This window comes from Mus pahari, chromosome 8 (assembly GCF_900095145.1).
Source record: "Mus pahari chromosome 8, PAHARI_EIJ_v1.1, whole genome shotgun sequence".
Lineage (NCBI taxonomy): Eukaryota > Metazoa > Chordata > Mammalia > Rodentia > Muridae > Mus > Mus pahari.
The window spans coordinates 108621159-108634799 of NC_034597.1; the positions used below are offsets into that span (position 1 = coordinate 108621159).

Sequence of the window (13641 nt, forward strand, 5' to 3'; positions counted from 1 at the left end):
TATTTTCCTTTGCAGCCCTGTTCTTTCTCAGGAGTTCTCGTCCTCCAGTTCGGATCCACAGTGGGTTCTGCAGGCAGGAGTGCGAACCCACCCCAAGGTGTTCTGCCCATGCAGACAAGGCGCCGGTCTGCGTGCAGGCAGGAACACCACACTCTGGGTTGCTTTTGGTCCTGGTGTTTATCAACCACCCTTAGAAAGAATTTAGAGATGTAATTGTTAGTAGAATTAGGTACAGATGTTTTTTGTTAGTGGTCTTGATGTAGAAAATCCCAGGGAACAATGTAAAGTTCAGATAGGTACACACTTGATAACTGAGCCAGAGATTTTCTGAGGTCAGGGAACAAGAACAGCGGCAGCCCAACTAGCACCAGCCGACGTGCCTTTCTTGCTAGCTAAGGCTGGGTTGGTGAGAAGATGAGTAATTGATTAATTGCTTGTATCCATTTTTGCCCTCGGCTTCCTAATATGATTTAGTAAAAGAATGTTAATGAGTAGCTGTGCACCCTGAGGATTTAAAGTAAAAACAACGGATTTTTATATAAAATTTTAGATTTGTGATTAAGATTTTTTTTTTATAAGACTACTTTTAAGATAAACAATGATCGATGCCTTCTTTGTAACCTGTCGAAGCTGGCTTCGACAAATGACACTCAAACAGGGACGTGAGGAGGTATAACCCCCCCACCCCCACCCCCAGTGTTTCTGTGTGGAAAGGAGTCTCAGCTAGGGTACTGCAGACCACACACACACACACACACACACACACACACACACACGTGCCAGGTTAGGACAGGTGAATAATCTAAGTTGATTCCTATATGTTTCCCTCAAGATAGGATAAGGTAAATCTAAGGAAGACGATTCTTCATGAAACATGTTATTAACATATACAGGAGGCAGCAGATTCAACATTTGGCTGTATTCCCATCTCAAAATGTTCCAACCCCCAGCTTTCAAGACTCTTCAGGCACTGCTATTACCCAGTGAGCAGCCTCACAGGGCACCCTTCAGTAGCCTGTCTTAGAAAACTTGATCACCTGAATTAGAACATCACTCAAAACCCTAAGTTCTTCCTCCACTATGATCAAAGATGATGTGGATGGAATACATACATCTTGTGTGTGTGTGTGTGGGGGTTATCCCACAATCATGGGAGGGACTCTCATTTCTACTTTCCTTCTGTTTGTACTTGGGTGCAACATCAGCTCCCTGACATCCGCAGAGCGAAACGGTCAGGAAGGCACTATCTCCACACCCTTGGCTTTCAGTTGGGAAGCTTCTGACCCAGAGAACTTAGGTCAGTCTCACCCTGCACCGTGGATATGGACATTTAAAGTAAGGATTATGTAAATTATCATTTCCCCCACATTTGTTTAGCAGTACCAGGAGAGCTTTCACTCAATCTTGCAAGTCAGAAACCCGCTGTTTATCTTTGGCGACTGCCCTCCTCTTCCTACCCCCATCAGGAAGCCAAGGGCCAGTGACTGCACCTCTGACAAGCTGAAGCAGCCCACAGCTTCTGATTTCCTTCTGTAGGGAGGGCTTTGCTGCAACCTTCCCATCTGACAGGCGTCCTTCCAGTAGGCTCTGCCCTGCCTGTGCTTCCCTCTACCCCACCACCCGTGCTATGCACATCCAGTAAGAATTCAAGTTAAGCAGAACCTTCCGACCCTTGTCCTTGAGGAAACACTCTGTCCACACGCACTTCTCCTCTGCCCTGTGAACTCTGAGTGACGTAATTTATACGGATGTCCCCACCTCTGCCTCCCCACCACAGAGTTCCTCAGGTGGACAAACAAGCAGCACCGTCAAACTCACTTCCGGAAGTCTGCGAGCAGCTTGAGCATGTCGTCATTTGAGAGCTTATTGCTGTCTTGCCGGTAGATGGCAGAGAATCTGGCATTTTTATCCAGGTTCCCAGACGTGTCTTTAAACAATGTCCTGGAACAGAGACGTAACACTTCAGGAGCGGGGTCCCTGAAGACCAAAATAAGGACAGTTCTGGTCTGCACACAGACGAATTATGATTCCACTGGCTGTGGCCAACAGATATCTCATTATCCCCCCAATGCGGTAAGTATTAATGAGGATGACCACAACTAACTCAATTTACACAGAAAACCGTTTCAGCCAAAAGCCCATACCTAGGAAACAGCACACACATTCACATGGGACACAGGAAGGGACACAGAGAGAGGATGCTCCGGGATGCTCCAGCTGCACCATCTGAGCTGCAGGCACGTGGCCAGGGCCTGGGCTCCCTCAGGACAAACCTCCTGTCTGCCCTACTGGTGTCCTCTCTTCTCCAGGTCCTTGCTAAATGCATGTTCAGAACGGGTGATTATTTACTTTTCATTTCACCAGTTTAAATCTCTGACTCGGGATAATCAACTCACTAGGTAGGCCTACTTGTCTGTTGGTCTATCTGTCCATCAGTCTATCCCAGTTATAAAAGGCGTTCTCCCTTACCTTGCTGCCCACGCGAATGGCATTCTGTACTGTCCTAGCCTCTGGCATGCCTGCTTGGCGTTCTTCAGCACCTTCTGAGCAACCTGGAACATACCAGAGCAGCCGTGAAATGCTCAGCCCTGGGAGAACCGAGACCACAGCAGCTACCACCACAAGCCCTCACCATACCACCTGGCCCTGCTTACAGCACTGATATGGCTGAATTCAATCCCAGTACAGACTTCTTTATTTAGCCCCTGGCAGTGATTCTCAAGATTGCAGAGTATTATTTCCAAGAAGCTTATACAGCCTATTGGTCTTTGTGAACAACAAGCAGGCTACTCTTTGGCCAGCATCCTTCTTCTGGCAGACTTTATTTCTTTTTGACTAAGGGCTAATTATAAGCCACTGAGGTATCCACGCCCAAATATCTGTTTAATGAATTTAATGAAAACACTGATGAACATACTAAGTTTTCCCAGCTCCTAACACACATCACAACCCAGGAGACATGCACTGTGAAGACATAATTACGTACTGGCTTAAATCAGACACCAGCCTCCAATTGTTGCACTTTTCTTTCATAAACACTACCACTGCCTCATGATCAATTTTGACTTGTTCTAGGTTGGCAGAGAACATCAAGCATATTGACTTTTGCCCAATGACATGTATGAAGAGCGGGTCTATCAGCTATCAGTTGCCTCATGCTTTCTCGTTCCATGATCTGTGATAGTCAAGAGGGGACCCAAGTGCTATGTGTGTAAGAAGGAGCCTGAAGTCATTTATGTTGAATGTATCAAAGTCAAACCAGTTTTCAAAAAACTGCTTACAGCTGGGAACCTTCGTTCCCTTCTAGGCTGGAGAGTTAAGGTCACTGTCAGATAAGCCTTAGAGCATGGCCTAACTATTCTGGGCCAACATCTGTATGCTACAGGCCCTCCAGCGATCTGCATATACCACTGAATGTGAGGAGCACTCACTAAGAGACATAGAACAAGAGCAATAGAGATGTGCATCCAAAGGTCCATCAGAGCAGTTCTGTGCCTCTGCAGATCAGTAAGTCTCTATGGTGTGATCCCTTCTCACTATAAAATTCTGATTCTTCCACAGTCATGCTGTGGAAGACATTACTGTCTTCAAGGGTGAACCAGAAAACAATCCTGGTTCAAACAGACGTCAGGACAGTGTCTAGTACACCCTTTCTTTTTAGTGGTGTGTGTGTGTGTGTGTGTGTGTGTGTGTGTGTGTGTCTTGGTCGGTCGGTCAGTTGGTTGGTCTGCCTGCCTGCCTGTCTGTCTATCTCCCTCTCTCCCTCCCTCCCTCCCTGAGATCTGGGGGGAAATGGTCTATGAACAAAGACCCACGGCTTCCTCCCAAGGGCTTACATTAAACATGTTCTGATTCAAGATCTTTATTTAGGTGTCATAGTGCACACCTGCAATCCAAGCACTAGTAGACAGAGGCAAGCATCACAAAAATTCCCTAACAAGATAGGAGCAGCCATGAGCAACTGCAGCAGGGTAAAATCAATGCCACACGCAGGGTTTAATAGATTTACATCTTCCCTTGTGGAGAATGAGAGCCAACCAAGGGCACGGATAGAAAATACTTGTGGAAGCAGGAGCTCAGTGCGTGAGTCTCCTCTGGAGCCCTCCCCGACCCTGCACGATGAAGATCTGGTCCAAGAGATGTTCCAGGTGAATACTGCACAGCTTGGATGAAAGGAAGGCAAAGCCCTAATTGGCAGAACAAGATAATATCACCATGGCAATCTATCACAACTTCTCTCCGGGTATGAGATGAGGCGAGCCTTGAGCCTTCATTTAATGAGACACTGTGGAGGAGTGAGGCATGCTGGGAAGCAGGCCGAGGAGAGGCTGGCCCACCATGTTGCCTTTGCTTTGCACCAACATGGGCTGACGGACTTCATCTACTGCACGTACAGGCAGAAGTAGTAACGTGGATGCGTATGCACCTTGGAAGTGCGTTATATCAGCACGGCCTTATCTGAGGTCACTGCTAATTCACCAAAATGAAAGGCTTAAAGGAACTTCTTAGCCAATGTTTTTCAGACTTGGCTTGAAATACTAAGATGGCTCCTCTCCAGGAAACATATTCTACTCAACTTTTATCAGCCAAAAGAGCTTAGCCTTTGAAGATGCCTGGTAAATGGGCTTTTCCTTGATGGGAGCTGGACTCAGGAATATTTCATGGGATGTGTGGTGTTCTCAGCACTGCCTGCTCCATGCCTGTGTGATCCTTACCTTGGCACTGTGAGGAAGGCAGGCTGGGCAACATGATTTTACTCACATGTGGGACACTGGGGCCACAGAGGTGAGAGGCATCAGAAGTACCCTGGCAATGCTGGCCCTAGGCGCTCAGGCCTTCTTAATCCACGGCCGTGTTCTTTAACAACTATTCTATACATCCTGGTGGCTGTGCCGAGGATATACAGGTGGCTGTAGGAATGAAGTTTTCAAATCTCTGAGCCAACTTGGTAAACCTCTGTTTGAGGTCTGACATGTCCACTCACACTGGTTCGGCTGACCAGTCCTTCTTCATGCACTGAGGCCCTCTCTCAAATGAACACTTAATATCAAACCAAACAAACACCCCTGAAAAGCTAAAACTGGCGAGGATGGCAGCACTCAACAGCTTTGTCCAACACAAAAGAATAGCTGTGAGAAAGCCACAGTCAGTTGTCCTAGGCCACTCCAGCCATGGGACAGCAAGAAAACAACTAAAGAGGTATAGGTCTCTATTTTCTAAGTTTCTAGACTCAGTAACTTCTGATACTTAGTAATTCTATAATGTGGGTTACAATATGACTCCAGAACCCAAGGGGCACATCAACAATGGTTGACCTCAATACATGTGCTTTTAAATGAGACAAAGTTTAGTATCAAGCCAATAATTCCTTTGAAAAACTAATTTGTCAGAACAGAACAGCAAATGATGTGTTTTATTTACATTTGGGAAGGCTTTCATTAAGGGCTGGAGAGATGGCTCAGTGGTTAAGAGAACACTGTTATTAAGAACTGGACACACAGGAGATGAAACTTAGCAAAGGGACAGAATATATGCTTGGCATATGCCTACACCTGGGCTCTTCTACATGGACAAAAAGAAACCAGGGACATAAAATCAAAATGGACAATCAATAAATATGTGTAATTACCCTCTATGTTTTAATATTCTTTTTTTATGTGTGGTGTACATTATGCCTGATGTATGTCTGCATGTGTAAGTAAGGATTGTGTATGTGTGTGTGCATGTATGCATTAATGTGTAAAGATTGTGCATGTCTGGACATGTACATAAAGATTGTATGTGTGTGCATGTCTGCACGAGTGTAGAGATTGTGTACACACGTGTGCATGTCTGCATGTGTATGTAAAGATTGTGTACAAGTGTGTGCACATCTACACAAGTATGTACAGACTGTGTACGTGTGTGTGCATGTTTATGGAGGACTGAGGTTGAATGTGGCATTGTCACTGATGGCTTGCCATACTGTCTACTGAGAGCTAACTCTCACTTGAACCTGGAGCCTGCTGATTCTGGCCAGTCCAGCTAGCCAGCTTACCTTGTGGATTCACTCTCTGTTTCATGAGTTCTGAGACTAGAGACAGGACAGATGTGGGTGCTGGGGATTAGAACCCCAGTTCTCACACTTGCACGCAAGTGACTTAGTGTCAGAACCATCTCCCCAGTCCAACTATCAAGTACAGTTTACCTCTGACCTTCTAGGTTTGTAATTTGGCATGAAAGGCATTCCTTACGTTGTTACTTTTAAATAATCACAAAACATGAAAGGCATTCATACCTTAGAAGAGTCTGAGCTTTTCATATATGGCTCAGCACAGTGCGTGACGCCTCCCTGGAGAACCTTCTCAATTCTGGCCACAAGAAATATGTCTGGATGAGGACACGTGACTGAGAATATTCCCTAAGGAGACAAAGGTTCTCTTAAGTCAGGAAAATCCACAGATGAATGGGAGAAGTCCCCTCACCATCAAAGCAGCAGAGGATAGTGTGACAGTTCAACCAGCGAGGAGACCAAGTCTGAACCCCTCAGGGGCTCCTCAGCCCATATCTGCTCAAAAAGTCTGCTTAGTGGGGAAGGTGAACAGGAGAAGGCTTATGGAAATGAGTGACAGCCAGACCACTTCTCCCTCCGTTTGCTTTCGCTCCATAATTATATGTATCTCCTGTCCTATAATTACCAACCAAAGCTGCCCACTGGGGCATGGCAAGGCCCCACTGAGCGTGCTTAATACGTAACAAGAGGAGTCTGAGCAGTGCGAATGACCCCACCTGCTTTGGATACTGCATGGCCGTATGAAGGGCATCCTGGAAGGCAGGTGGGCTCTGGCCACCGTTCATCAGAGCTGGGGACGCAGGGGCCAGCATCTGCCGCACTGAGAAGTGGTTCAGGTCCACGTGGAAGTCTGCAGAAATCTTTCGGTTGTATTTTATGTCGAACAGGGACAGGGTGACAAAGAAAGGCTCGACCTAAAGGGAAAAAAAAAATCAATAAAACAGCATGATCATAAAGACAGTTTGGACAGATGCTGCTGTGTGAGGAGAACGATGAGCTGTGTTTGTGACTGTCTCCTTGAAAAATGACTAGCCATGAGAACTTTTATCCCCCGTGACACAGAATGAGGCTATAAAGCATTTTAAGAAACAAACCTTTCATTCCCCCCTCCATGAGCTTTGCTATCAAGTGCATGCTCTACAGATAAGACAGCTGATCTCCTGGGAGCATCTAAGATGAAATCCATATCCTGGGACATCTTAAATCTGCCATATTATCCTTGGCTACAAGCACCCCCTACCCCATCCACACCCCAGTGTAAGCCCTGCACATCTCTGGCCAAGGTTGGTGCACCCTGGCAGCAATGTAAGAAGAAACCTATGACACTTGAAATTCTTCAACATTTAAAAGGAGAAACATTTATTTTTAAAAATTATTTTGAAATTTGAGGACATTTTTATTAAAATTAAAATTTAAAAGCTCCTTGGCAATTTAGCTGTAGATGTCAGCAGCTGTCTGGGGAAGAACAGAAGGGAGAAGAGGGGAGAAAGCCATGCTTTTTAAGCCAGCAAGGAGGTTAGATATGAGGTGGACAGGCAGCCACATGGTGGGGAGGGGGCATTTGAGAAGGCCAGAGTATCTGTAAAAGCACTCAGGTTCTGATAGAATCTGAAAGAAATACAGAAAACATGGGGAAGGGTATGCATCTGTGTGTGCGTGTATGTGTGTGTGTCTCTGTGTGTGTGCTATGTGTGCCTCTGTGTATATGTGTGTGTGCCTCTGTGTGTGTGCTATGTGTGTCTCTGTGTGTATGTGTGTGCATGTCTCTGTGTGCATGTGTTTGTGTGAGTGTGTGTGTGCATGTCTCTGTGTGCATGTGTGTGTGTGTGAGTGTGTGTGTGCATGCCTGTGTGTGGTGTGTGTATGCCTGTGTGTGGTGTGTGTGTATGTGTGTGTGTGCCGCTGTGTGTTGTATATGCGTGTGTGAGCATACCCAGAGGAACCCCGTGGCTGATTAGTTTCTGTTGGCACTGTGCTGGGAGGTGGGAATTCTGGGAAGGAGAAAGAATACAGTAATATGGAGGAGCTAACAATTCCACCTTTCTCTTCAGCATGGCTTATGGTGAGCCAGGGGACTGACCCACCCGGCCCAGAGTATAGACTTGACCAGGACTTTACTGCACCTCTAACATTCTCTTCTCTAAGGACACAGCATTGGGGGCAGGAGGAGACTCTGGTCCCTGCATGCTTTAAGCTGACTCTTTCTTTTTTAAAGCCTGCCCTTTTGAAAAGGGGAGTTACATTGGTCGTGGGTCCTTCCTCGTTCTCTGCGACACAGCACTGCAGGTTAAAGGACAAATCATTGCACTTGACGAGAATCCTTTTCCCGAACTTTTCTTCAAAGGGCTTCACTTCTGGTTCAGCAGATGAGAAGTCAAGTTTCTTTAAAAAGAGAATGTGGATATATAAACACGTGGCACTCCCATTAAAAATCCCAGCATGGATGTTCTAGGCTCCTAAAACCTGGAAAAGCTGTATATACACATCCACAACAGTGCTGTGACTTTGCTTAATATTTAGTAGACATATTTAATAGACACATGCTATTAATCATGACAATCACAAATGTGAGGATATACCTGCTTGGACAGTCACATGTGTGAAGATATACCTGCTTGGTGGATAATTATGCAGGGATTAATGTTATACACAACCTAAACTCACATTGTGTATGGACACATAAATTGCATTATATATGTACAAACACACATGCATGTATATATACAGGCATGCACACTCAGTAATAAAAAGGAAATTCAGGGCTGGGCCTGGTGACACATACTTGTAAACCCAGAACTAGAGAGGCAGAAGCAGGCAGCTCTCTGTGAGTTAGAGATCAGCCTGGCTTACAGAGAGAGTTTGAGGCCAGCCAGAGATACATAGTGAGATGCGGTCCTAAAAATAAAAGGAAATTTTTGATTGGGTAGACTGCGTGCCATATAAGCCTGAGGACCAGAGCGAGGAAGGAGAGAACCAACTCCTGAAGTTGCCCTCTGACCTCCATGTGTAACTGAGGTTTCATAGAGCATGCACTGCCCAATACATAGTAACAATCAATCGATAAACAAATCAGGGATGGTCCTTGGAAACATGTTAGGTAAAAAAAGACACAAAAGACAGGTTCTGCATGATTCCACATTGATGAGCTTGCTAAAATAGGACAGAGGCGACTGGGGCTCAGGGACTGCAGGCATGGGGGACTGCTACTGAAAAGAGTTTCGGTTTGGAGAGATGGAAACATTCAACTCTTCTGGAAACAGATGGCACAACAGCTGCAGAGAACTTATTTAATACCACCGCATTGGTTTGTTTTTAATTTGAATTCTATTTTTCAAATGGCTAAAATTGTAAGGTTTGTGCTATATGCATGCTACCACAGTAAACAGTGTACTAACAGGAAGTCAGCAAAGCAACATAGAAAATGGTTATTATTAAAGCTAAGTGGGAGAGGCTGTTCTACTAAAGTATCCAAATGGGGGGAGGTGGACAGCATTTAGGATGAAATATACCAGATCCTTGTCCCTTCTTGGCCCCTCTGCGGCATTCGCTGCCCTGGGCCCTGAAGATCTTTGTCACACCGTGTTTGGACCTTGTGGGACACAGGTGTGGGTTACACACACTCCCAGGCTTCTGTCAGGAACTGAAGCTAGCTGAGAAGTGTTACTACCTCTGGGTGTCTGCAGTGATGTGGGCCACCCTCTAATGCCTATTTTCAGGGGTCACTGTGGACCTCAAGATCAAAGCTGGTGCCTTTCCAGAAGCTGGCTAAACACTGCTTTCAATACTCAACAGTACTCAATATCAAACATTCATGACCTTTACATTTTAAATATTGAATTAGCTCTTACCTGGGTATCTGGGTCCAAGTAAAAAAGCTTCACTCTGCTCTCGCTTTTCAATTTGATCTCTGCTTCTCTGGTGCTCTGCGGACAAAATAAAAAGTTTCTAGCTAAACAAAATCCTTTGTTCTCCACTTCCCAGAGGTATTGAGGTATCTGAAAGCTGCCTGTGGCAGTTTGAATGAGAATGCCTGCCCCCCACCCCCACTCTCCATGAGGCTCATATCTCTGAATGCTTCACCCCCAGTTGGTGGAACTGGGAAGGGAAGTATTGTTTGTTTGTTTGGTTGGTTGGTTGGTTGTTTTGGTTTTTTGAGATAGGGTTTCTCTATGTAGCCCCGGCTGTCCTGGAACTCACTCTGTAGACTAGGCTGTCCTCGAACTCAGAAATCCCAAGTACTGGGATTAAAGGCCACCCCTGCCCAGCTGGGAGGTATTGTTGAAGGAGCTGTGGCACTTGGGGGTGGGATTTGAAATTTGGAAAGCCCACACCAGTCCAAGCTAGCTTTCTCCCTCTCTGCCTTGAGCGTGTAGAGTGAGATGTGAGTTCTCAGCTATTGCTCCGGCACCAGGCCTGCCTAACCTGCTGCCATGTTCCCAACCACCCACTCATAGATTCTGACCCTCTGGAGCTGTAAGCAAGCCCCTAACAAATTCTTTCTTATATAATTTGTCTTGATTGTGGTATCTCTACACAATAGTAGGAAAGTACGATACAGATTCATCTACAAATGTAGGCTATGAGACAACCCCGCCTGGTCTCTGGGAGGCAGCGGCATACCAACCATGGTGGCATAGGTAGCTTGTGCTGTGATGCTGTAGGGGAGACACTGTTGGTACTGATACCCCAGGAGGCTTTGTGTATGGCTGTGCCTGTGAGGTTTCCAACTGGACTCTCTCAGTAGATGGCCACGGACTGAGGTCCAGGCTTGGAGAACATCACCGTGCGGAGGAGGATAGAAGTCTTGGGATACGATTCCTCAGAGAGAGTGGAGGTGAGATGGTGGGCAGGAGAAGCCACAGATGGACACAGACGTATGGTGGCACGTCGGCAATGGAGACATAGGACTTAGAGGGGTGTGTGAAAGAGGCTTCTAGATTCACAAGACTCAAGCACCTTTAACCTCCTTACTAATCTTGCCTATAGTGTGCCCTTCATATCACAGATAATATGGACTATAATGTGCTCTCATCATCTGATACTTTCCCCACAGACAGATGTCACCTCTCTGCCCTAGACAATGGGACAGTGACAGCCACAGTATCTTTTCTGTTGATGGCTGAGTGACATCTATGATTGTGCCTATAATTGAAGCTGACGAGAAATTAAGAATCTTACCAATTTTTCAGTCACTAAGTTGTTATAATGGGTCCTTGGCAGTGACTCAAACTTCCATGACTATATTTAACCTACTTCTAAATGAAATGACATTCATAATGAGCTCTCTGAGCCAACTGGCCTCCCTATCTGGACTTCTAGTTTCTGAGGAAAAAGAATGTACACGATGATGCCACAGGCTGTAGCCACAGCAACGTTTATCGTGGTAGCATTTTTGAGTGACCTCTGGGAGGTTAGGGGGCTCTGCATCTCCTGTTCGTGCTTCCCACGTAGAATGTGTCCCCGTGGTAGAGGCAGGCTCTCTCCGCACAGAGCATGAGAACGCCTCATCTCACTCCATCTCCTCTACCTTCTTTTTTTACACACAAAATACCTGGACCGCATGCAAGCAGAATTTACTTAACTGACCCAAAGAGCATGCTGTCAACTGTGGGGAGCTTCTCTAGGAGCCATGGTGACTGGGAGTGGCAAGCAATGCTGTATGCTAATCCTGGATTGAGTTTTTCTCAAAGGCAAAGACTGTGATCTGGGACCTTCAATGCTGGACACAACGGCTGGTGTCTTCCTGGAAGCTGCTTGCTATCTAAACTGACTGTGCCAGGAGAAACTAGCAGAGACAGCAAAACTACTCTGAGGCCTCCAGAACTGGAGAGCAAGTAAGACGTATACATTAAAAAGAAAAATATATTCGAAGCCAAATTAGACACAAAGCCTCCAAACATGGCCACTGTCACCCAGGGAAAATGTCCTTTTAGGAAAGGAAGACAGATTCTCAGGAGCAAAAGCCATGATCTACCTCATACAGCTGCTGGGCCATGAGCAAGACAAAAAGCAAGACCAGATTCTTAAAGTTCCTCTCGTCCCTCCCAAGGCCCAGAATACCTCATCAAACAAAAGGGAAGCACAATACGTGGTGGCTGAAGGGCATCAAGTAAGACAGGATCTAGGAAATGAGAACATGGCTCAGGGCGGGAGAGGCTTCATGCAGGAAACAATAAATACTTGGAATACTAATGACCGCAAAAGCTGATTTTAGTTGGCAATGGCTGGTATCTATTGCTAGATATTCTCCTTGATGCCCATTTAAGCTTTCACAATCTGAGGCTGTGGTAACAGCACATATCCAGCATGGCGGATGCCTCCTCTACTTTAATCCCCAGTACCACAAGATAATAACTGAGAAATTACCCAGCCTTCAAAGGCTGGTACTTTCGTTATCCCTGCTCATCAAAGACAAGATGCTAAGGCAAGGCCCCAAGTGATTCTTCCAGTTTCAACATCAAATAGAATCTCATACTTTAACGGGTGCCATCTTGTTTAAAAGCCCAGATCTTTAACTATTCCACAAGATAAAAAGAGAAAAATATATTTAATAAAATAAAGACTACAATAAAAAATAAAGAAAAAGAAAAAAATGAGTGGATAAGTTAAACGTGAAGCAGAAACCCAAAGAGCAAATAAACACATAAAATCACAAAATAAACAAACAAACAAAAACCAGTGAGCGGCAGAAGACAGATGTTGTAGACTAAAATAGTCTTTAAATAAAACTTTGGAAATAAGTCAGAGAAACAGGAATATAAATTGTTATACTCTTTAAGCCCCAAAACTAGCAGTATCTAAAACATCAAAAACACAATACTCTTTGGCCTAGAATCCCAGTTTGGAAAGGTCCTTCTGAAACACGAGTTCACAGATGACACATCATAATGCTTACCATACAGTTTACAGAGGCTGAAAACTGAGTATCACCTAAATGTTCCTATAAGTGACATGGCTGAATAACACATACTATTATCCACCAATAAGCATCCTTGACTTGTGTGTGGTCCATCTGCAAAGATACTGTCCCCTCTGCTGACCCAGAGACACCCATGAGATACATTTAAATGGCAGAAAAACTGTCACAGGAACTGGCAAATCACGAGCACACTTGGGACGTGGCCAAAAGCCTTGCACGTGCACATACACATTCTCTCTGTGCCCAGAATGGTGCAAGAGGAATCACAGCAGGTTACCACTGGAGTTCTCAGGAAGAGGAGGATGACCGGGGAGATAAAAGATGGGCTTCTTTACCCCACGTGGGCAGTTTTACTGACAGGAAGCATAAAACCTTAATCAATGTTTGGTAAAGATACTTATAATATGCACTTTCACAGCCAAGGTGCCCACAAAAATACAGCTGTTAAAAAAAAATTATCCTAAGAGTATGCAATTGAGCGCATTTCAGAGTGGCAGGATTCAGTCCTGCTCTGAAAATAGCCTATGGTCGGTCAGTCCAGAGCGTGGCTGTAGGAGCTTCCTTCAGACAGCCGAGGCTGCATCCTGGTTGTGGCCTGCTTTCTATTTTAGGTTCGGTGGAGAGAGAGATGTGTGGAAAACGGACAGGAGCAGAGTGACTTTCCCTAGAA

General features: G+C 45.4%; 1 protein-coding gene across 23 annotated transcripts in view; it reads right to left on the reverse strand.

The window, feature by feature from the left end:
* Nucleotides 1–13641, reverse strand: part of Dock9 (dedicator of cytokinesis 9) — a 258321-nt gene that overhangs the window by 92781 nt on the left and 151899 nt on the right. For all 23 annotated transcript variants that reach the window (XM_021203260.2, XM_021203261.1, XM_021203258.1 and 20 more), the window contains exons 10-15: nt 9901–9975; nt 8294–8434; nt 6769–6966; nt 6278–6400; nt 2470–2552; nt 1819–1941 (exon numbers count right to left, since the gene is read on the reverse strand). In XM_021203260.2, the coding sequence (XP_021058919.1) occupies nt 1819–1941; nt 2470–2552; nt 6278–6400; nt 6769–6966; nt 8294–8434; nt 9901–9975 (743 nt within the window). The remainder of the gene's footprint in view (nt 1–1818; nt 1942–2469; nt 2553–6277; nt 6401–6768; nt 6967–8293; nt 8435–9900; nt 9976–13641) is intronic.